Source organism: Lotus japonicus, chromosome 3 (assembly GCF_012489685.1).
Source record: "Lotus japonicus ecotype B-129 chromosome 3, LjGifu_v1.2".
In the NCBI taxonomy this organism is placed as follows: Eukaryota; Viridiplantae; Streptophyta; class Magnoliopsida; order Fabales; family Fabaceae; genus Lotus; species Lotus japonicus.
The window spans coordinates 96027092-96049026 of NC_080043.1; the positions used below are offsets into that span (position 1 = coordinate 96027092).

Consider the following 21935-nt stretch of genomic DNA (forward strand, 5'->3'; position numbering starts at 1 on the left):
GAAACCATTTTCTAAATTTTTTTAGGTTTTTGTTTCAGCTTTTGAAAAAAATCATTATTTAAAAAAAATGAAATCAGATTATTTGTAAAAACTACTTTAATTTGCGTATCTGAAAGATCTATCTATTATAATAATAAAAGACTTCAATTAATGTAAAATACACAAATCACTTTATGTTTTTCCTTGATATCTCTAAAATAACTTTTTTTCCAAGACATCTAATTTTTTTTTATTTTTTACTCCGAAATAAAGTCTTAATTAAAAGTTTAAGTTGGATTGTCGTATTCACATTAATTTAGGACACATTATTAATTAGTCGAGTGTACAAATTTTGTGAAAACGACCGTGTATGATGAAATGAGAAAAAAGACACTCAACTAAAAAGTGAGGATGCTAATAAACAAAACTAAAAGGAAAATAATAGATCAAAAAGTTAATTAACTGATTTCTGTATTTTTTTTATAAAGTTTCAGTTATACTTCGACGATTAAATATGATGGTGCACATTTGAACATTAAAAAAATTTACAATCTCATTGAATTGGCAAACCCAAGGTCCATGGTTAGCAAGTGTTTGTGACAACCCTAGGTGGCTCCGCAACTACAACCTTATGACACTTGTATACACGTGATGTGAACAATGTTCATCAGGTTTTAATTAATTAAAAAAATATAATGTAAACAAAATCACATGATAACAACGAAATAAAATGAAACTAAAAAAACTTCACCTCATTTTCCACATTTGGCAATGGGTATCACATTAATATCATATTTATGAATTGTTGAATGTTTAAGCAGAAAACAGGTAAATGGGGAAGGGGCAACTCACCCCCATAATTAGATTAGATGAACTTACAACGTCAGATTTCCGCTAGACTCAACAAAACAGGGAAAAAAAAATTATAAAAAAAGAAATGAGTAAAAAAAGAAATGTTTTATGCCTCCATTCTACAGATCTCAGAATCTGAAGTCAGGGTCCACATCCATAGCCCAAGTGAACTTTGCCAGCAGAGACTTGTTGAAAATCTGAAATCCCAGGTAATTAAGTGCAACAGATTAGTAACAAAAAGAGATGCAGCTAATCAAGCATCAGATCAAAGCTATGTCAGTTTGACCACACATGAGAGCAAGAATGAATATGCAGTATCCAGCCCAATCCTATGAAGTTACTGCTCCAGGCACATATACTTAGGCTGGAAGAGCTTATTTGAGCTAATCTTAAGCAAATGTTTGGATAAGCTTATGAAAATAGCTTATGGCATACCTATAAGCTGTTTTGAGGTTATTTTTATGAATAAGTGCTTATGTGTCCGTTCGGAAGAGCTTGTTATAACTAATCTCATAGCATAAGTGCTTATGCAAGTATTTTGGAGAACTTATGTAAATAGCTTATGACGTATGTATAAGATGTTTTGAACAAGCTCTTATACCTACGTATAACTTATTTGAGCTTATTTCTATAAGCTTATCAAATTAGCTTATGAATAAGTGCTTATGCAATAAGGTTTAATTAACCTGTAACCCAAACACACCCTATATCTACCTATAAGATGTTTTGAGCTTATGAATAATACTTAGGTGATAGGTGCTTACTGCCACTAAGCTATCTACCCAAATGCACACCCATCAGTAAGGAAGTACACAGAGAGTCCTGGACCTCATGCTCTCCAATCCTTGATACTTTTATTTGTTTGTTTTTCTCGGTTCAAGATAAGCAGACATAATCCAAAAAAAGATTGTAACTTCACAGAATACCAATCACTTTAATCTAAAAAGTGAAGAAGCCAACACCTTTTCAATAGGAACCTCGTGTCTCTTGCACCAGGCGACTGTAATCCTGGGATCAAGGTAGTTTATCTTGGATGTGCCTAATGCCACAGTTTTGAGATCTTCTTTTGTCTTCATATCACGCTGCATTTTCTCAATCTTTGCATTGGTTTGAGATATCTTTTTCTCTAGCCTGTATATTGCATAAACCACAATCATACATCACCTTTAAACATGAAATGGTAAAAGGAAGTTAAGAAAGATAAGTTACGCTTCGGAAGACAAGTTCTTCTTCTTCTTTCCATCTGGACTCTTTGAAGGGGGCTTTCCTTTCCTAGCCCTGTCCAAATCCGTTCTTAGCTCCTTCAGAACAGCCTACAACCAAAAGATTAAGCCACCTCCAATAATATGTTAAAAGGTCTTAAAAACCAAATCAACTCTAAATTCAATCATCCAACCCAAGGTTAACAATTTTCAGATATTCTCGTTACCTGAAGTTCATCAAGCTTTTCATTTAACCTTGTCATTTGTGTATCGTGAGATTTTGAAACGCTACGTTGATGATTACAAATGATTGCAACCTGTTATGGAAAAGGCAAGTTGTTACAACTTGAACACAAACAATTAAAATGCCAGAATGCAATATGGTAGGTATAATAAAGCAATAATTAAAGCCAATTACCTGTTTATTTGCATGCTGATAAACAACAATCTTTTCCCCAACATCTCCATCTTTAGTGTCCTTATTCAACTGTTATTACACAAGTCCAGGAAAAATAAATATACAAGTCTATATAATATATGACCCGATAAAATAAAGGATTTATCAAAGCGTTTCAGGGGAGCATAACAATATAGAGGCAAGTAACAATATTGCATTTGTGCTGTCATTATATTGTACATGGATATGTGTACAAAAGTTTTAAATAACCCTACACAGATACAAAGGTAGATCTAATGTTGCACAAACAAATGTGCATTTGGAATATTTAATTCTAATAGAACAGTTGAATCATGGGTATGAACACTATATATGACTCCAATCCTAAATTTGATGATATTGAATATTTCAAATCTAACTAAGGTACACTTTCTTAAATTTGGTGTTGCCATGTCAACCACATTCAACATACAAAGCATTAACAGTTTACACTGACAGTATATAAAAGAACAAAAGAAAAAGACCTAGGAAATAATCCTTTTCTTTTTTCTTTTCCAAGGAATGTGAATTTCAGGATTGTTTAAGCTAAATCTATTTTTACCATATCATCCAATGTGATAGATGCATTGAATGTACGGAAGACTTTTGCTGTTAGACCAGGCATGAGTTCCTTCAGATGTGCATTTAATTTACTTGTATCCAACATGTCAAAAAGATCATCACCACCCTTTTTATCTGAAAATTAAGGGAGGAAAACACTTACACGCTGCAGACGAGAAACATAAAAACAATTGAAGATCAAAATAAAAGGTTTCCCACCTTTTTGGAACTTCAATATTGCATTGTAAACAGGAAGCTCGACCTCAACTGTATTTTCATACTTGATTGAATCTTTACCAAGGAAGTTAAACTGCATTGTAACAGAAAGGAAACAAGTTCACTAATAAGTATAAATGGTACAGGAGCAACTAGACAGCTATTGTTGGAACAATATAAGAGAGGACTTATTAAACTAAGACCTAAAACCAATCAACCCAACCAAAAAAATTAGTGAAAATAATTAGAAACACCAATACCTTCAACTTGTTGGGGGCTTCTCTTGTCACATTCTCCACTTTTAATGTGCAGCAACCAACAGTATCAGCTTCATCATCATCCTAAGCAAATGCCATTGAGAAATGACTAAATTTAATCATTAAAAATCAAAGTAATTGTCTGAAGATAAAAGACATTCAAGCATGTTAGGAAAGCTTATAATAAACTCAAAGAATGCTATACTTTTATTGAATGATTCGATAGGCTCAACCATTGAAAGTGTTATATATTATTAACACAGTTTGATCATCCATAAATACTTTTAAAACAAATTTTCACATAAAGTAGTTGCAGCAAGAAATAAACAATATCTCCAGGACATTCACTAAAAAGGAATCAATACCAGCAAATAGTTCCTTCAGGAAATTCTAATCATAAGTCATGATGATGTCATCTACGACTACAACCTAGTTCAGGCTGTTTTCCATTGTCTTGGAAACATCTTATATAGTTCTTTAAACTATGATCGCAAAAGCAAAATATAAAGGAGAAAGTAGCAAATGATTAGTTTCTCTTTAAAACTTATTAATCTCTGCAACCTAGTTATAGTGTGTTTGGATTCACATTTAATTCTTCTATAATCAATTCTGCTCCCACAAAAGCTACTAAAAGTAGCTTCTCCCAGAATCAATTCCCATTCAAAGTTCCAACGAGACAATCTACCATGTATCCAAACATGCACCAAGTCCTTACCAGTCAAATTTACTTAAAAGATATAATACATTTTTCTAACAATGTGTACATTTGTGTGTGTCTTGACCTCGTGTATGTGTCCATCTTTTAGGGAAGAGGATACCGCAAATGAGAGTAAGAAAGTACATACACAGACGTAATACCTTCTCATTGCCAGCCCTCAGAGCTAGTTTATCAATAAGATAAGTAGCAACAGCTATTTGCTGCTTCGTAATATCTTTACTTGTAAAATCTTTCGTGTATGCCGCTCTAATGTTCCCTATATAATCCTGCACCCAGATGTCAAGAACTACGGTAATTAAAATGGTTCTTTTAACTGCAATCCAAAAATATCATGGGAAAAATATGGAATTTGTAACAAGCTAACAAACAAAGCATAAAAGCACCTTCAACATCCTAGCTTTCTCATACTTTTCCTTGTCACTTTGGCCCTTCAAGGAACTACTAGCTGCCAGAAACACATACTTGAACAACTTTGGATTGATCGGATCATTCCAGAAGGCTAACCATGTAACTGTATTGTCATGTCTTATCTCCTTCCACCTGCAATGGTTACACAGCTCAGTGATTCAAACAAATAAAAGGTTCTGAACTTGGCAGAATATACAATATCAATTTGCTCTTCAAAAAAATTCTCCAAATAGATTTGGAAGAGTAATACCTTTCACCAGGAATAGGACATTCAGGAATTGGTGCATCCTTTCCAATATTAATTACGATATCACTAGGACGAATGCGTCTTTTCAATTTTCCCATCTAATAACATAAATTGCAGAAATAAGTAAACGGTATTAACTGTAGAAGCCAGACAAAACTCTGAGAATGAAGATAGTATTTATGAAATCATTATATCTGAAAAATGCGCATGTATCTTAGTTCCGGTAGTAACATCTATCATAACAACCTTGGGATGCTCTCCACGGCCTCGGAACAATCCTGGTGGTTCAACTCTAAAATTTCCAACCTAAAATGAAGATTTAATAAAAGTTAGTCATCAGTTAAAGTGTTTCTTAATGGTTAAATTCAAAATAACAGCTGGCGTCATGAAGATATATCTAAAGATTAAATTTCAACAGAGAAATGTCACAATTATATAGGAGATACAAGTGCAACTTCATCAGTGCATAACAACTCCCATTATGAATTTGAAAGAGTGAAAGGCAAGATTAAACCTTCTCTTTAACACCATCCACAATAGCCCACGTGTATTTCTCCTCTTGCTTTGTTTTCTCTTCCTTCAGAGCCTTCTTCTCCTGAATAAAGAGAAGACACAAAAGGGTCAATACTTGAAATAATAGTATAAGACATGAATTACGAGCACTAAGGTTAACTAGGTACATATTTGGCACATTTGACATCCATACTGACAAGAAATAGAAATCAGACTAGGTATATAATATTCAATTTTAGTAAAACACTCTACTTTCCTTGAGTAATAACATGATCACCATCAGCCCTGGGAGAACTAATTACATAAAAAAAAACTCTCTAAATACTGGAAGGGAAAACTAGAGATAACTATCCCAAAAACTGAAAGGTAAGAAAGAAATACAGAGAACGAAAAAATGCTGCACCTCTAAGAGTCTAGAAACCTCCCAAAACTTCCTACTAAATTTCTATCTACCTCCTTCACACCCCACTCCTTTCTTTCAGTTCTTATTAACAGAATTCTGTTCTGCCTTCATTTTGCCATGTATGAATTCTATTTTTCCTGTAGTGGGAATTCTATTGTCCTATCTCATTTCAATAAATCTCTGCAAACCTATACGAACTTAAAAAAGCAAATCATGCTCAGAAATATCAACCTCTACTATTATGAAATGAAATTATGTATACCAAGTTATCGACTTACTTCTGTAGTCATTTGTTTCTTCTTTTCCTTTTCAGTTTGGCACCAGTCATAGATCGGGGTAAAGTCACAATCCTTTAAGTTCTGAATTACATGATTTTTTCCTAGCAACTTTCGCCAGTCGTTCCAGAAATTTTCCTTGAACTTATCTTTCAGCATGTAATCTGTATCTCGCATGACCGCATACATTGTAGCAACCTACAAAATAAATTTGAAGCTCATAATACTGTCAAAGCTCAAAGCAAATAGACTTTAGAAGTTGAGAATTTTTTGCATAAAAGTACTTAATTGACTGCAATTCATTGACAAAAGGAATAAGAGCAAAGTTTGCATAGATAGAATCTGACCTCCTCTTGGTCAGCAGTCAAGTCAACTGGTTTCCCCTTATAGAGCATCTTTACCCTATGGGGCTGGTAAGGAGGAGGGAAAATGACACCATTGTGAACCAATGTTGTCCATTTTTTCTGCCCATCACCAGAGCTAGGAAGAAGTTTTGAAGCTTTGGAATATTCTGAACCACTGCCTGATTTTTTTGACTTGAACTTGGCCTGTTTCTTAAAAGATGTTGTGCCAGACTTATTAACTTTAGTAGCCTTTGTCACTGTCTTCTTTATGGAAACTGATTTAGCAGCTGATTTGGCCGAATTCTTTATTCTCTGGGAAATAGGAACATCATCATCATCGTCATCTTCTATCTTCGGCTGGCTTTTTCCAGAGACTTGCTTAGCTTTGGTTGATGCAGCTGAATCTGAAACCTTTGGCTTCTTCATCGAAGAGTTCAAGGAGTTACTGTTATCAATAGGTCTCTTAACTGGTAGTGTAGATGCCCTTTCCTGTTTAATAGTTATGCCAGAACCATTTTGACGCTCTTTCTGAACTTTTGAAATAGGCTTCTTATCAGAATCATCATAGTTACTGCTGGATGTTGCCAAATTAGAATTACGGTTTATCTTTACTGACAAAGGGATATCATCATCATCATCTTCAGAGTCTTCAGAAGACTTCTTGACAACAACAGGGGACGTTTTGTTGTCGTGGTGAGAGTTCACCTTCAACCTAGCACTCAATGGTTTATGATCATCATCGTCCTCTGAATCTTCATCTTTAGAACAATTTTTGATATTTTTTTCCTCCTTAACATTAATGGACATTTTCTGTTCTGAAAGAGTCTTAGGTTTATCCCTCGATGAAACTAACTTTGAATTTGCCAGAGGCAACTTAGCAGATGAGGCGTTGCCAAGTGAATTAGATGCTTTTGAGATACCTACAGAAGCCTTCACGGGTGGTGTTACCTTAGCAGACGGGACAATATTACCTTTCTGCATGCTAGAAGTTTTTCCATTTGAAGAAGGCCCATCAGAATTCTGTCTATATGACGGTCCATCATGGCTTTGAGAAGTTGACTTCCTTACTTCTGAATTCAATTGACTTTTCTTGCTCTTATACCTTTTGAAAACTAATGGTTCATCGTCAAAATTATCTGGCAGATTTGGTTTGTCAGAAGCCTCCACAGCCATTATTCAACTATGGCAAGTGCAGGCAAGTGCATCACATGCAATTCTGGATATAAAAAAAAGTCTTCCATTAAGAAATTAATATACCGAATTACCGATCATCAAGTATCACAGTTCTAAGCAAACTTAAAATGACAACACGAAAAAAATATCATTCATGCAACAGTAACAACACTGTAAGGCAGAGCAGAAGGTTTCAAAGACAACTTACAAGAAAAAGGAAAACAACATCATCCATTCTAAAGCAAATATTATTGAAATCCTGCAGTCAGTTGAAAGTATGAAAACCCATCCCCCTCACTTTCAATCTAAATTGTTGGCAATAACTAAATTAAAACTAACCATAAATATTCATGATGATAATATAAGCTTCCCTACCAAATCAAGAAGAACGCTCCATTATTCATATTTACTCTTGTACAGGAACTTTTTTTGCCAAACATCAACATATGCATAAATAAATAAAAATACATACTTTCAATCATGAATTCATAACACGAAGCTCTTAAAAGCATAATCTCTATGACAAGCGCGATTAAAGTGAACAAGGTACAAGTAAAACATGTTAATCTAAAATTAAACAGAACCCATCAAGAGTGAGACTCTAATGTGAATGGAAATTCAACACCCACAAAACAAAATCATATTTTTAACGGTTTAAACCTATGATGGTGTTGTTATCTGAAGACAGACGATAACAGCAATAATAAAAATTGAAAAAATTACAGAAAAAAATGCATGGAAGAACGAGGTGAAAGGGGGAAAGGGGGGAAATGCAGAACACAAGAAAATCGAAAACATTATATACCGAAAAAGGAGAAATTGAATATGAAATTGATAGAAGCAGCTAAGAGAAGTGATTGCAGAAAGAAAGAAAGAAATAGCGAAGAAGAAGAAGAATATGAAGGGAGCGATTGATTACCGAACGATGAGAATGGTTGCAGCTGAGAGTGGATGAGATGAGATGAGATGAGATAGGGATTTTTGGGGGAGAAGAAGAAGAAGAAGGCAAGGGTGGTAGCTCACAGATACATACAACCAAAGGAGCGAGTTAGGGCGAGTTTAACTCGGGTCAGGCCAATTAATTTGGGAATCACATGTCAAGGATTGGGGACACTTTGGTCACTTAACATTAACATTGTAATTTCTTTCTTTCTTACATAACCTTATTTTTTCACTATTTTTTTTCATATAATTTTATCTTCCATCTCATTAGGGTTAGGGTTGTACACAATCCGAACCGTGCAAAATCACAGGTTGGATCGGATTTTGAGGTATAATCATATTTGAAAGAAGAGAAATCAAGGTGTTTGGTCCTGGTTTCGGGCTCGAGTAAATAGAATATGATTTAATCTTAATATTCAAACATATATAGCTTAAATTTTTTTAACACGAATTTCCTACCTACCCCTCTTTCACTTACTTTCGTTCACCGCTTCGTGCCTTTATTATGTCATACTGCGTCACCTCCTTGCGAAGTCAACGACTATCGTCATCCTCTTCTTTATTCATCAATTCTCTCATCTCTTGATTTGTGTTGTCCTAATATCTAGGTTTTAATCGTTTTTTTAGTGTGGGATTGTGAGTTGTGATCATGGTTTCTTTGTAATACTAAGTACTAATCAAAGTTTCTATGTTAGGACTCATACTACTACTTTCCTTATTGTCGTTTGCTACTTCTACTCGAAGTTTTCTACTTGCATAAGGAAGATGATCATGCAGTAGTAGTAAAAAAATGGTAATATAGTAAATTGAGAGTGCAATTTACCAATTGGCACCCGCTCATGCTAAGGTAACCGCATTCCCTAAAAAATTGTTGTTGTGAGGAGAGAAAATGAAGTTTGTATGTTAATTCTTTAGAGATTCGAGTATTTGTGCATGTATGTATAATATGAATGCTTCTTTGGTGCATATTTATTTTTTTAGAATTTTGGAAGAAAAAAATTTATTATGTTTGTTATGAACTGATTATCTAATTTGAACCAATTCATTCATTGTCAGTTTGAATTCGAGTAGAATGTGTTTAATTCTATTCGAACCAACCTGATTACGTTTGATTGGTTCAGATTCTGATTTTGTCAGGAATCGATTCAAAACGACATGTGTGCACCCTTATATCTCATTTCTACTTTTCTTCACTTATATTTAGACACCTATGACTTGACATAAGTATGAGGTAAGTTAGGTCATTGGCTCATTCTAACGATCTAACCTACTGCAAATCCTAAATACAACCTTCAACACTTACCCTGTGGAGCTTGAGTTTCAACGGACATTGTATTTTCATTTTTAATGTTTCCTTCCTCAACAAATTAACATTGTCATCTATGAAGCACAGACACCTTTAAATTTAGAGTGTCGTGATGTCAGACACCACACATATGTAGACACTTCTTTGTGGGGTCTGAATATTTTTTTTGCTCAAACACTTGAGTTAAGACTTCTTCTTAGGTGGGCACTTATATTAAAATTCAAGTCATCAAAGAAATGCTAATTTGTTAGTTGATGAAATGGAGTTAAAGAATGATGATAATCAAGAAGTAGGCGAAAATCATTAAATAGACTAGCTCATTATTTTGTAAGACAAGTGATTTTTTTTGGTAAAATGATGTCTCTTAGTATTTTTTGTGAAGTCATTGTCACAAAGAATATGAAATTATCTTCATGTTTTAATGTTTTATTTACAAAGAGACTAAAGTGTTATGTCAGAATCGATGCTTTATAAGTTGCCATGCAATATGTAATTCATTCAATTGAGTCAACTTCACAATTATAATTCAATCCAATATGGATCTAACATATCAACTTTTATATATTCACTCATACTTTTTTTTCCATCTCAATTCCACTAATTTCCCCTTCATAATACTTTTTTATTACATCATTTATCAAACATCATATTTTTCTATTTTCTATTCCTTCATTCTTTTTTTTTCTTCCTATTTTCTATTCCTTCATTCTCAAACTAGCTGAGTTTTGGATGAGAATGAATTTCCCCCTAAATTATTTTAGTTGCTTATTTTATTTTCTTCTTTTATTTGGTCAGCCAATGGCTTGATTTTGGATTAGCATATGGGCTTAGTGTATATTTTTGTCCATGGTCGGGCTAAAGAGTCTTTTAGGGCATGTGATTTCGAGCCCGTTCAAAATTGACCCAAACTAGTAAGTCCACGTCTTTACAATACTATGGCTAATGTTTGAAATATATATTTACAAGAAAAATTAAAAATTGCAAGTTAAACCCTTAAAATTAAGGCACTGTGCAATTAATCATTTGAGCTTCCGATTTTCCTTATGCTGACTAACCTTTTGCTTATGTAATCAACAAAGTTTATTAGATTTGAAACCTCACTTTGGCAACTAAGCCACTCAATTTCCTCAGGAGTAACTTTAACCATTATAGCTCCTCCCAAGAAGTGATTATAGGGCTCCCAAAACCAGAACCAAACACATTATAAAACTTGAGATCATGTAATGTTTTCTCTTTCAAAGAGGAATGCCAACTAACAGAATATAATTCTGGAACTGTGTTTTGATGATAAATAGTTAAGAAAAACACAAATTGAGACATCATCATTTACACAAAAAATATTGAAACCAGTGCACGCAATCATATGCTGTATTCATATGCCACAGAGTATATATAAGCAAAGAATTATACTAAATTTGGTGCAAGACAGTATTGGGGGTTTTATGTACATATGCAGGGAACTAATAAGAATCAATTTGAATCAAACCTACTATCATATGTGATGTACTAGAAAGGAAAAAGAAATGCTCTTTCACTGAGTACATATTCAAGGAAGTAGTTGCCTATCCTCCTTCACCATCTGGGCAAAGACCTTGCTCATTGAAACATTAGACATGTCACCAACACTTCCCATGCTGTATTCCATGGCAGATAATCCAGTGTCTGAGCGATGAATTTGGGAGGAAACATCACCACCATGGTTGGATCTCTCATCAACACCTTCCAGCCTCAAAGCATATTCCAAGTGCCACAATACATCTCCCATGCTAGGCCTGTTGATTCCATGTTCTGCCAAGCACTTTTTGGCAGTGTCAACAAATTCATGGAGTGACTCTGACTTTATCTGACCAGAACCTGGAAGGTGATGATCAACAAGTTCCTCAATGGTGCTTCTCTCCTGCCATCTCATTATCCACTCCACCAGGTTCATCTTTTCCCTTGGAAGTGATGGATCAATCACTGGTCTCCCACAAAGGACTTCAAACATGACCACCCCAAATGAGTAAACATCTGACTTTTCTGTCAGCTGCTGTGTGATCAAGTATTCTGGATCAAGATAGCCAAAACTTCCTTTCACTGCTGTGCTGACATATCTCTTATCAATGTCTGGACCAGTCTTTGAAAGACCAAAATCAGCAACTTTAGCCATGAGGTTTTCATCTAGCAGGATATTTGCAGATTTGACATCGCGGTGAATAATCGCCTTGTTAGAGCCTGTGTGAAGATAATGTAATCCTTTAGCTGCTCCTATGCAAATCTCAAGCCTTTGCTTCCAACTTAAGCAGGTTGCATCTGCATTAGATCCGAAAAGATGGTCCTTCAAGCTTCCTTTTTCCATGTACTCGTAAATAATGATCCTCTCACTTTGTTCATTGCAGTAACCAATCAATGATACTAAATGACGATGGCGAAACTGTGACAACATCTCAATTTCAGTCCTAAACTCAGCAAGACCTTGTTGTGACTGGCATGATCCTCTTTTCACGGCTACCTTTGTTTCATCTTTGAAAACTCCCCTGTAAACCTTCCCAAAACCACCACTACCTATGACTAAATCTTCACTGAAATTATCAGTTGCTTCTTGAATCACTGCAAGAGGCAACCGATACCCGATTTTTGAGTTTGTAAAAAAAGCAGTTCCATCATAATTACTAGTAGCACCATGGTCACCCTTTTCATCACCAATATGGAGACTGTTTCTTCTTCTGCTTCTTCTTCTGCAAAGCAGAACGAAAGCTGTAACTATAGCAAAAAAACCAACCACAGATCCAGCCACTAAACCCACTATCAAACCAACTTTTGTCTTGCCATTTTCCTCTGAATCAAAGACCAGACTATCTTTTGAGTTGCTGATTTTCATGATCTCCAATCCATTGAGAATGGCCTCTGGGGAAGATGCTTCACTTATACTGTAGGTACCAACACTAACATTTAAACCATGGCTGGCACCACTAGTCCTAGTAACGGCATCCATGTAATATGGCACACCAGCTTTATCTGATGTTTCTTTGCCAAGATCAACAGTAGAAACAAGCCAAGAGTTAAGATAAACATTGAAGAGAGTGTTTGGGGGCAGGTTCACTATGTCACAGAAATGAAAACGGACGAAATAATCAAAGCCAGGATCTACACTGAAAAGCCAAGTCACATTGATGTTTGTTCTTGGATCTGAACCTGTCCTCAATCTAGTCACAGTACCATACACCGTAGATGGAGCAATATCTTCACTAATGCTTGTTCCATTGAAATTGACTGATGTAATGTTGGATACAATATCCACAAGACCATTGTGTATAATATATCTACCATCAGAGACCCATAAACGCCCCAAAGTATCGTTAAGGGGAGACACTGTTCGATTCCCCATGTTCACCCTGGCAACAGTCTCCAATGCCTTCACCCCCACAACCTTACCATCCCCACCTGGACTCACAATGCTAACATGGTCAGGAATAACCTTGTCAGGGATGGACAAAATTTCTATGGCATTTATGAAGGCAAATGAACCAACAGAAGGTGTGAAACTGAGTTTGAGGTTGCTATCAGTTATATTCAAAGAGTATTCTTTCAGTAAAGAACCACTCTCTACTTGAAAATCCTTCAGCAGTGTGATGTTCTGAGCAGAAACAGAGAATCTTGCAGTGCTCATGTTGTAGTTTCCTGAACTGAAAGGGAAGAAATACAACCTTATCCAATGCCTTCCATGTGTTCTGATTGGGAAAGTGTACTCAGAAACACCTTTGAGGATTCTAGCAGTTTGGTACAGGTTTGAATCAAAAGATGATGGAACTATGGTGAAGTTTGCCTTAGCCAAAGTAAGCTCTGAGGTTGAAAGCAAGTGGGAGGAGGAAGAAGAAGAGTTGTTGTCAGCTTGAAACAACCAAGCCCCCACTTGAGTATTGTTGAGGGATCCACAGTCTATCCTAATGTTGTCTACAGAAACATCTCCAGATGAAATCCATATCAACATAAAGATAGATGAAACCCCAACAAAGAACTTGTAATCCCAAGCACCCATTAAGGACTCAGGAACAGAACCAAACAACTTATATGCAAGAAATTTTGACTAATCACAAAAGAGGGTGAAAACAATGATTCTGCAGAAGTAAAGTGCTATGTGATCATATGAGACTTGAGATGGAGATAAGTACTTACATGAAGTAAAGCAAAAGTTGAAGTAGAGCTGAAAGAAATTTAGATGGCAGAGAGAATCAAGGTAGAAGCTAGGTGGCTTCTCATAAACTATAAATAATGAAGAAGATGAATACTGGTTGTTCAAACAGTAACACGATGCATTAAATAAATAAATAATCCAATAGCAACCCCACGAATACAACAACTTATGAAATATGAATGTCTTGTTTTGACAAATTCATGGAACTAATGTGGTGGGAAAACAACAAATGGAGGTAGAACTACTAATGTAAAGTACTATAATGAAAATTAAATAAATAAAGTGGGTCAAAGTTGTTGAAGCAATATCATGAAGACAGCTAATAGATAGTAGTGTGGTTACAAGGACAGGTTGAGAAATTTTTTTTGTAGATATTTAACTTCAATTCCATTTCTAGAAATCCAAGTATTATTAAATATTAAATCATATTTATAATGAATTCTTCTTTATCATAATCAATTTTAAATCATAATTCTACCCACAATACAACTGATAGATAGTTGAGTTCCTTAAACATTAATTCAAGGTTCAATTTATAGGTGGTGCATACGAAAAATTACTTATTTAAAGAGATCTACTCACTTAATGTGATCTTCAAGTCTCAAGGCGTGACAATACTTAAGAAATAAAAAATAATCAATTCAGTAATTCAAAAATAAATCAATATGAAATTTGAAGGAGAGAGAAGGCTTCTGCCAGTTGAAGGGTTATTGTACTTGTGAGGGTCACAGGATCTGTGAAAGGACAAAAAAAAAGTGCATGATGTTGTCTTTGTCCGAAGTGAGTTCACGCGTTTTTGACAATCAACAGGCAGCACAAACCGGCCACAACATAAGGTGATAAGTACAAATTTGATTTTTTTGGTATTTTATTAGCAAAAACTATGATGGCCTGAGCCACCTTCGATTTATGAACGTTTCAAGAAAATCCAAAATTGAAGCCGTGGTTAAGACTTAAAAGTATAATATTTTTTTTTCTGGGCGGTTAAGACTTAAGAGTATCTTTACATCAGCTAAGAATTTATTTTAAAATAACTTAAAAAAATAATTTATGTCTATAAATAATAATTTACAAGTATCTTAGGGCAATGTGATTTACATGCATCCCTTTTGAGGCAATTGTGCATACAGCATGCTGATAGAGGATAGATCTTTGCTCCGGTTGATGGACAATAGATCTTTCCTCCGCCTACTGTTATGCTTTGTGTTGGTCTGTTGTAATTGTATAGATCGTATGAGTACGTTATCGCTCTACAAGTCGGCTAATACTCCAGATGTTTCACCACAAGATTGGGCGACGAGTATCCTGATGGTCGGCTCAAGGGAGACTGTCAAAACACACATTAAATTAATGTCGCCATTACAATTCACTAAATTCCAGATTAATTACACCATAAGTCAATATGGTACACTTTCTAGGATATGTGTGAGTAAAGACCTTATTTAAACATTTATTCATAAGCTAATTAAAAAACTAAAAACTAAAACATGTTATGGATAAGCATGAATTCTCACTCATAAGTTAATCTAAACAATTTATAGGTAAGTTATAAGCTAGCTCTCACATACTCTTCGCTTATGCTATCAGATAATTCACCAAACAACATCTCTCTGTTTAACTCATTATATCTGTTGTAATTAGGAACCAGAAACAATAACTAGTGTATCAACTAGATCCATATTCAGGTATTTGAGAATATTAGAATATTATAAAATGCAGAGTCGGGTGTGATGGATTTTCCTAAACAATAACAGTTTCAATAGAAGAAAATTAAAATCAACCAATGCTGCAAATGAAAGAATGGAAAATCTGCTAAACTCAGAGAATCAATTACAGGAGAAGCTTCCATTTATAACTTTTACATGCCAAAATTGATTCTAAATAAAAATAAGTTGATCTAAACAGGTAATATCTAGATGAAACTTGCAAACAACATTTAGCAACTTGCAATTCTTTTTGCTTTTATCTTTCACAACTTTCTAGATGTACTGTGTTTCATAACATCTATAGACGCCCACAAAATGGAATATTGTTTGGTCTTAGTCCTAGTTCTAGACCAAATTGTCTTCAAAATTTAAAAATTTCATTTTGTTTCTTCTTTCCCTGTTATATCGTTATCATCAATTGGACAATCAGATGCGAAGACAAAGTTAGTAGTGTGATGTTTTGCCTGGTTGGAGTAACACACATGTTGTACTGTCATCCACAAAAAAAGCAAAAGAAGATATATCTGAGTAGATAATAGTTCAGCTAATACCAAGAAACAAAAGAAAGTGGTCCCTAAATCTGTAAATCAGGGCAATCTTTCCATTGATCAGTAAGGATAACTTACATTTCTTGATATGGGGTTACATTAAGTCAGCTATTTCATACAAACTTGTTATATATCAAACCAATGGTCATCAAGATAAAACCTAAAAAAGAAGGCCATTCCAATCAGGTTACTAATCCACCAATCTATATATAACCTGCAACTTTATTTGTAACTGAATTTAGGTAACCAAATCCATACCACCTACGTCATTCCAGTTGTATAAATAAATGAAAGTTTTAGGAGTCTTAGAAGAACATTGAAGTATAAATTGTTCCAAAAGGAAGAACAGAAAATGTAATAATGAAATACAACAACCAGTACAATTATGAAACGGGATAGTGAAGATACTCAACAAATACTCTAGTCATATGTTCAAACTTTAAAGTCCAAGAGAACTAAATGGGCTGAATTGTAGGCTTAAAAGTTTACTTAGAATTGAGAGTGAATTGAAGTGAGCCTACAGTTTTTTCAAAAGCTTATTGGTCCTGTGGAATCTGTAAAGGATCCTTTGAGTCTATCTGTTTCAATGGGTTTACCAAATTCTGAATTATGCAGGCAGAAGAGACTTATAGCAAGTCTAAAAGGATTCAAATATTCACTGTTTCATTTCATATAAATCATAACATGAGTGCACACCACTCGATGAGATCCGAGTTAAATGTGTAGTTTGTCTAAATTGTTTAAGAATTCATTCAAGTTAATGAAGTGCTATTAAATAGGACTAATATATTTAAAAAAATTGTACAGATTTATTACAACAAAATTTGACTTATATGAAAAGGAATTACTAAATAAGATATTCTAAAGATGGTAACTACAACATTGAAAGAGTGACTGAACAATTAACAGGGATAAGACTCACTTTTAACATTGTATTTGCATCCTCCAGGTCCAGTGTAGTCCTATATGACAGCTTATATGTGAGGTCCCTTGAAAAAGCTAATTACAACATACTCATCTCAATCCAAAGATGTGAGAAGAGGGGTGTTTTTTTTTTTCTCTCTTTTTTGGTAGAGAGTGGTTTGAATTAACATTCACCGTATTATACAGAACATAGATGATTTGAAGCATCTCAAGCTTTATCGTCACGATATCCAAAAACCAAGTCACGTATAGAAGCCAAAGGTGAATTGTGACCATGTACTGCACTATCTCTCCAGAAAGCCATTCCTGTCACAGAAAATGAAATCAGTTGTTCTGCAATTGCGTATTTGAATATATGATAAACTGTTATTACACAAATAGTTATCCCACCTTTATTGTTGATTGTGAAAAGAAAAGTATAATAATTAAAAAGCTAAAGAATTAAATTTCTTCATAATATATTTAGCACCACATTAATGTGGAATGTATTCCCATATCTCTAACAGGAATACCAATTTTTCTAGATTAAACAACATGGTTGCTCAAGACATGGCAAAAAATGAATACTGCGTCACCAACGCTACATTGCAATTAAGTGCATGATTAGATACACGGTGGAAAACTACGGTGAGACCAAAATCATGGTGGACAGTAGTAAAAGCTAAGGGAAGTTGCTTTTGTCCACCGTGGTTTTCCACTGTATATCCAAACATGCACTAAGACTATGTTTGGGTCTCTGTTGGCACCAGTGAAAACAGACATTAACACACACTACAGAGACATAAAGTTTGGGTCTTCTTATAGATTGAGATGAAAGTCCTTTCACGTTACACTCAACCAGTATCCAAACACAAATTAAATCACCATCAGATAACTATTGGAGAAAGTGGGATGCTGTATAAACCATGAGGACATTAGTAACATATGACGCAATATAATAATTTATGTGCCTATGTCAGTGTGTTGCCAAGAGAGTAACCTATCCATGCAACCAAACCGACCGTTGCTGCCAAGAAGAATTCCTTGCTGATAATGTTTAAACTGGAATGAAGGAAAAATATTAGTTTGCAGAAGATAAAAAATTGCTTAAGAGCACCGTCATGAAAATGAAGATGTAAACAGGACCTCTATTAACTTACACAAATAGGCATGCAAGATTCCCATATCCATAGAAAAGGGTAGCCCACGATGAACCAATGAACCTACAACCACAGTTAATTGAACCCATAAAGAGTTGACTTTATATATAGAAGCAATTTCAGAAAATTACAATAACAATGACATTTAAAAATGGAAAATTATAAGCAAGGTAAAGGTGGGTATATCAGTGATCTGCAGTCAATTAATTTCCACTAAAGTGATTATCATTAGAGGCAAATCAAGCAAAAATAACACCAGGGCAATTTGCAACTAAACATCCCTCTACACCATATCTTTATAAAATGTTGTTAAAACTATCATCAAAACAATGTCTTTTTCTATTAGATGGGGTCAGTTACACGGATCAAATAATTATAAACTATTATGAGTTACATTTAATGAAGAACAATGTAAATGAAAATCCTCAGTAATAATTTAGCTTATAGTAAAATTATTGTGAACTATATTACAAAATTGTCATTTAACCGGTATCGTAATTTTTTTTTTCATAAGTACTGTTCCTGGGTATAGAGCTTTGGGTAATATCTTATAAGGTTAGAATTGTTATAGACTATTAGGAGAATAGCTTAAATTGATTTTAACATTATTCGGAAGTGCAGAAGCCCTGTATGAATAATATGATGAATTTGCGACACACAAAAGTTAGACAAACTGTTATCAAATTGTGAGTAAATAAAATTTGGCATTGGCATAATTTGTGATTGATAGAGCATAAAAGTCAATAGAACAAAGAGAATTACCACATTAAATCACGAATAAGGAGGGCACGTGGAAGCAGAAGGCCATTTCCAAGCATAGCAAGCAACATAGAAAAAGCCGACAAGCCTTTCATGTTCTCAGGATTGAGAATATTTGTCCACTGGAGAAACAGAAAAGGGTTGTAATAAAAAATGCATAGGAGATAGTAGATGATTCACACTGCTCTTAAAGCAACCCATCCTCATTTATAATGTTTACCATTTGAGAAACTGGCATCCACATGAAGAGTAATGTAGCTGTCCATCCAGAAATACCTCCAACAAATTTGACACCTTCCTCAGAAAGTTTTCCAGTTCTGGCCTGCAAATCTTAGAGGAAATTCTGAAAGCCTATCCCCCACCCCCTTTTTCAATTCCATCAGATATAATCTAGAAAAAAGACCTTAAATTAAAAGTTTCTTTGTTTCAGTTAACAAATACACATCTAAAAGGAATAATTAGAAAATTTCATTAACTTATTTTGCATGAGCTGGTGAACTCAACTAAGCACTTATGAAAAAATCAGGAAATATAGAGTTCTCTGTTGCACTCATAAAAGTATGCCAGAATGCACTCTGGTATGATCGGGCTAAGGGGATACATCAATTACTTGGGGAGAAATTCTTAAGCAAATAAAGTTCATCTTGAGGTGCATCACTTGTGACAAATAAATATAATTAATCTACTAACAATTATCTTTTACTTAGTCAGAATAATTTCAATTTGGCTAAACAAAATACTATTTGCAAGTTATAATGGGATAGGAAGAAGCACTGGATGTGCCAACAAGATAATTAGGCATATCCCCATGCAACCTGGATTAAGCTTTGAGATTGAGACATGTAGTATGTTTGAAAATGTTTCTTTCTACATCATAATCATTTTTGAAACTCAGAAGCTACTCAGAAAAGCTTCTTCCCAGAATTGATTCTGGTTTCAGAATTAATTGAATAAGGATTTCCAAAATACACATAATCAAAGATAACCCAATGGAAATAAGAAGATTACCATGGTAACAGCCAAGACAGCTAACACAAAAGCAGTAGCCCCAGGCAAGATGCTGTTAGGTATAAAGGGGACGAATGTAGACCACATTATCTGTATCCAGATTGTAAATTAGGCAATGTCAGTTCAGTAGTAAAAGTTATATAACATACAAACTTGAGCAAATGTTGGTGAACTTGTATGCTTAGATCAGTACTTGATTATATGAACAAAGATTGATAAAACATTCTAATTCTATTAATCTTATGGCGAGAGAAGGAAAGCAATATTACTTGGGGAAGCACTGACAAACCCCCAACTGTAATGAAATCCTCCCAGAAGCTCCAGATTCCAGCATTAAGTAAGCCAAAGTAATTCATGAAATTCAGAAAAAGGCCAGACCCTACAATAACTGAAGTCGCTAAAAAGTAAGGCAAAGGCATGGCTTCTGCCAAAGCCAGCTGAGCAATGACAACATAAGTGGAAACTACACCCAATGTCTGAACTACCATTGCTTCCTTCTCTTTCTTCTTGGCAAAGTATGAAAGAAGTGACAGGTTTCCAAGCAAACTAGTAAGCATTCCCTGCATCGAAATCCATGCCATTACCCACCACGAGTTATGAGAGAAATGCACCACTGAGCAGACTATACTAAAGTACAGGAACAAAGGACAACTGAATTTATAAACTTTTGAAACTTAATCATTAATTCAACCAGGGTGTGTCTGCACAAGCTTTTGAAACAACACCTCTTGTTCAAAAGAAGTAAAAGATACTAGAGGAGTGCTAGCAACACACTCTTCTTACCAAAAGAAATAACTACATTCATCTCAAAAGTTTGCATATATTTACAAAATCAGCAGGGGAAAGATAGAACAATCCCATTTTTTGGACACACAGACAGTATCAACCCCCTAAGCACACCTCATTTTTCTACGATAACATATATCACATCTATCACTTCTCTCTTCCTAATATTGGTGTCTACACTCACTTTGGGTTTTCATCAAACATTTTCCAAGATAGAAAGTACAGTAATTTCCAAAATTTAAAGCAATGGCTCACCAGCCAAGGGACAGCTAAGAGAGCAGTTTTATTTCCTGCGGCGAGATTCCGAGCATTGAGCAAAATCTGTGGCATTTGCAGCAAGAGAAAAGGAACATTGGCAGCTGCAGAGAACTTTGCAGTAAGCGAATCCCATTGCTGGTAGCTTTCATCTCTCCCAATGTCAACTGATCCCTTCAAAACAATGCTCAAAGTTAATCAATCTTCCAAAGTTCCCAGTTAAGCTTAACCAAAAAAAAAATGATTTTTACCAAGCACTTAGCTCCATTACACAAAAATCCAATACCCCAGAATTCAGGGTGAGGTGACAGTGAATTGAAGCTAAATGGGTATGGAAATTGGAAGGTGTATGTATGTATGTATGTATGTATGTATGTATGTACCTGCTGATGTGGACGGGGAGCGTCGGAATCAAGGGCATTGAGAGAGAAATTGTGCCGGCGGCGTGGGGAAGCAAAGAGGCGGTGGGCGGTGGAGATATTGGGTGGGCGAGGAAAAGTGAGATATTTGAAGTGTAAAGGGTTGCGATTGTGATGATGTTGAGTTAGGTGTAGTGGAAGTGAAGCAGCATAATAGGACTTGGCCATTAATGTTTGAGTTTCAGTGAATTGATTGATTGTGATGATGATGATGATGATGATGATGATGATGATGATGGTGAATTTGATTGCATTCGATTGAGAGTGAAGAATGAATGAATGAAGAGAGTGTGTGTGTGTGCGGTGGCAAATCTCGAAACAAATACACGTGGGGTTCACTCTTGATATTTGCATCCTTCACTGTTTGTCTGCGTTCAACTACAAC

The 21935-nt window shown here is 34.9% G+C and overlaps 3 protein-coding genes across 4 annotated transcripts; all 3 read right to left on the reverse strand.

The window, feature by feature from the left end:
- Positions 1–710: 710 nt before the first annotated feature.
- Positions 711–8661, reverse strand: LOC130747847 (DNA topoisomerase 1 alpha-like). The gene is made up of 16 exons (XM_057600897.1): positions 8504–8661; positions 6415–7627; positions 6071–6265; positions 5391–5471; positions 5123–5182; positions 4880–4974; positions 4605–4761; positions 4362–4487; positions 3507–3587; positions 3250–3340; positions 3032–3165; positions 2452–2520; positions 2261–2350; positions 2041–2144; positions 1794–1962; positions 711–1028 (listed from the first exon to the last, which is right to left on the reverse strand). The coding sequence occupies exons 2-16, from the start codon at positions 7582–7584 to the stop codon at positions 960–962; spliced, it is 2691 nt and encodes an 896-aa protein (XP_057456880.1). The 5' UTR covers positions 7585–7627; positions 8504–8661; the 3' UTR covers positions 711–959.
- A 2509-nt stretch (positions 8662–11170) lies between these two features.
- On the reverse strand, positions 11171–14172 carry LOC130747848 (probable receptor-like protein kinase At2g39360). The gene has a single exon (XM_057600898.1). The coding sequence runs from the start codon at positions 13848–13850 to the stop codon at positions 11379–11381; it is 2472 nt and encodes an 823-aa protein (XP_057456881.1). The 5' UTR covers positions 13851–14172; the 3' UTR covers positions 11171–11378.
- Positions 14173–17089: 2917 nt separating this feature from the next.
- Positions 17090–21890, reverse strand: LOC130747850 (maltose excess protein 1, chloroplastic-like). 2 transcript variants are annotated; one of them, XM_057600900.1, is made up of 9 exons: positions 21515–21890; positions 21132–21305; positions 20360–20650; positions 20091–20180; positions 19303–19404; positions 19086–19204; positions 18324–18386; positions 18164–18225; positions 17090–17490 (listed from the first exon to the last, which is right to left on the reverse strand). In XM_057600900.1, the coding sequence occupies exons 1-9, from the start codon at positions 21716–21718 to the stop codon at positions 17393–17395; spliced, it is 1203 nt and encodes a 400-aa protein (XP_057456883.1). In that variant the 5' UTR covers positions 21719–21890; the 3' UTR covers positions 17090–17392. The 2 variants fall into 2 exon arrangements, with proteins under 2 accessions (XP_057456883.1, XP_057456884.1); XM_057600901.1 differs by having other exon boundaries at positions 21132–21298; positions 21515–21888.
- Between the last annotated feature and the right edge of the window lie 45 nt (positions 21891–21935).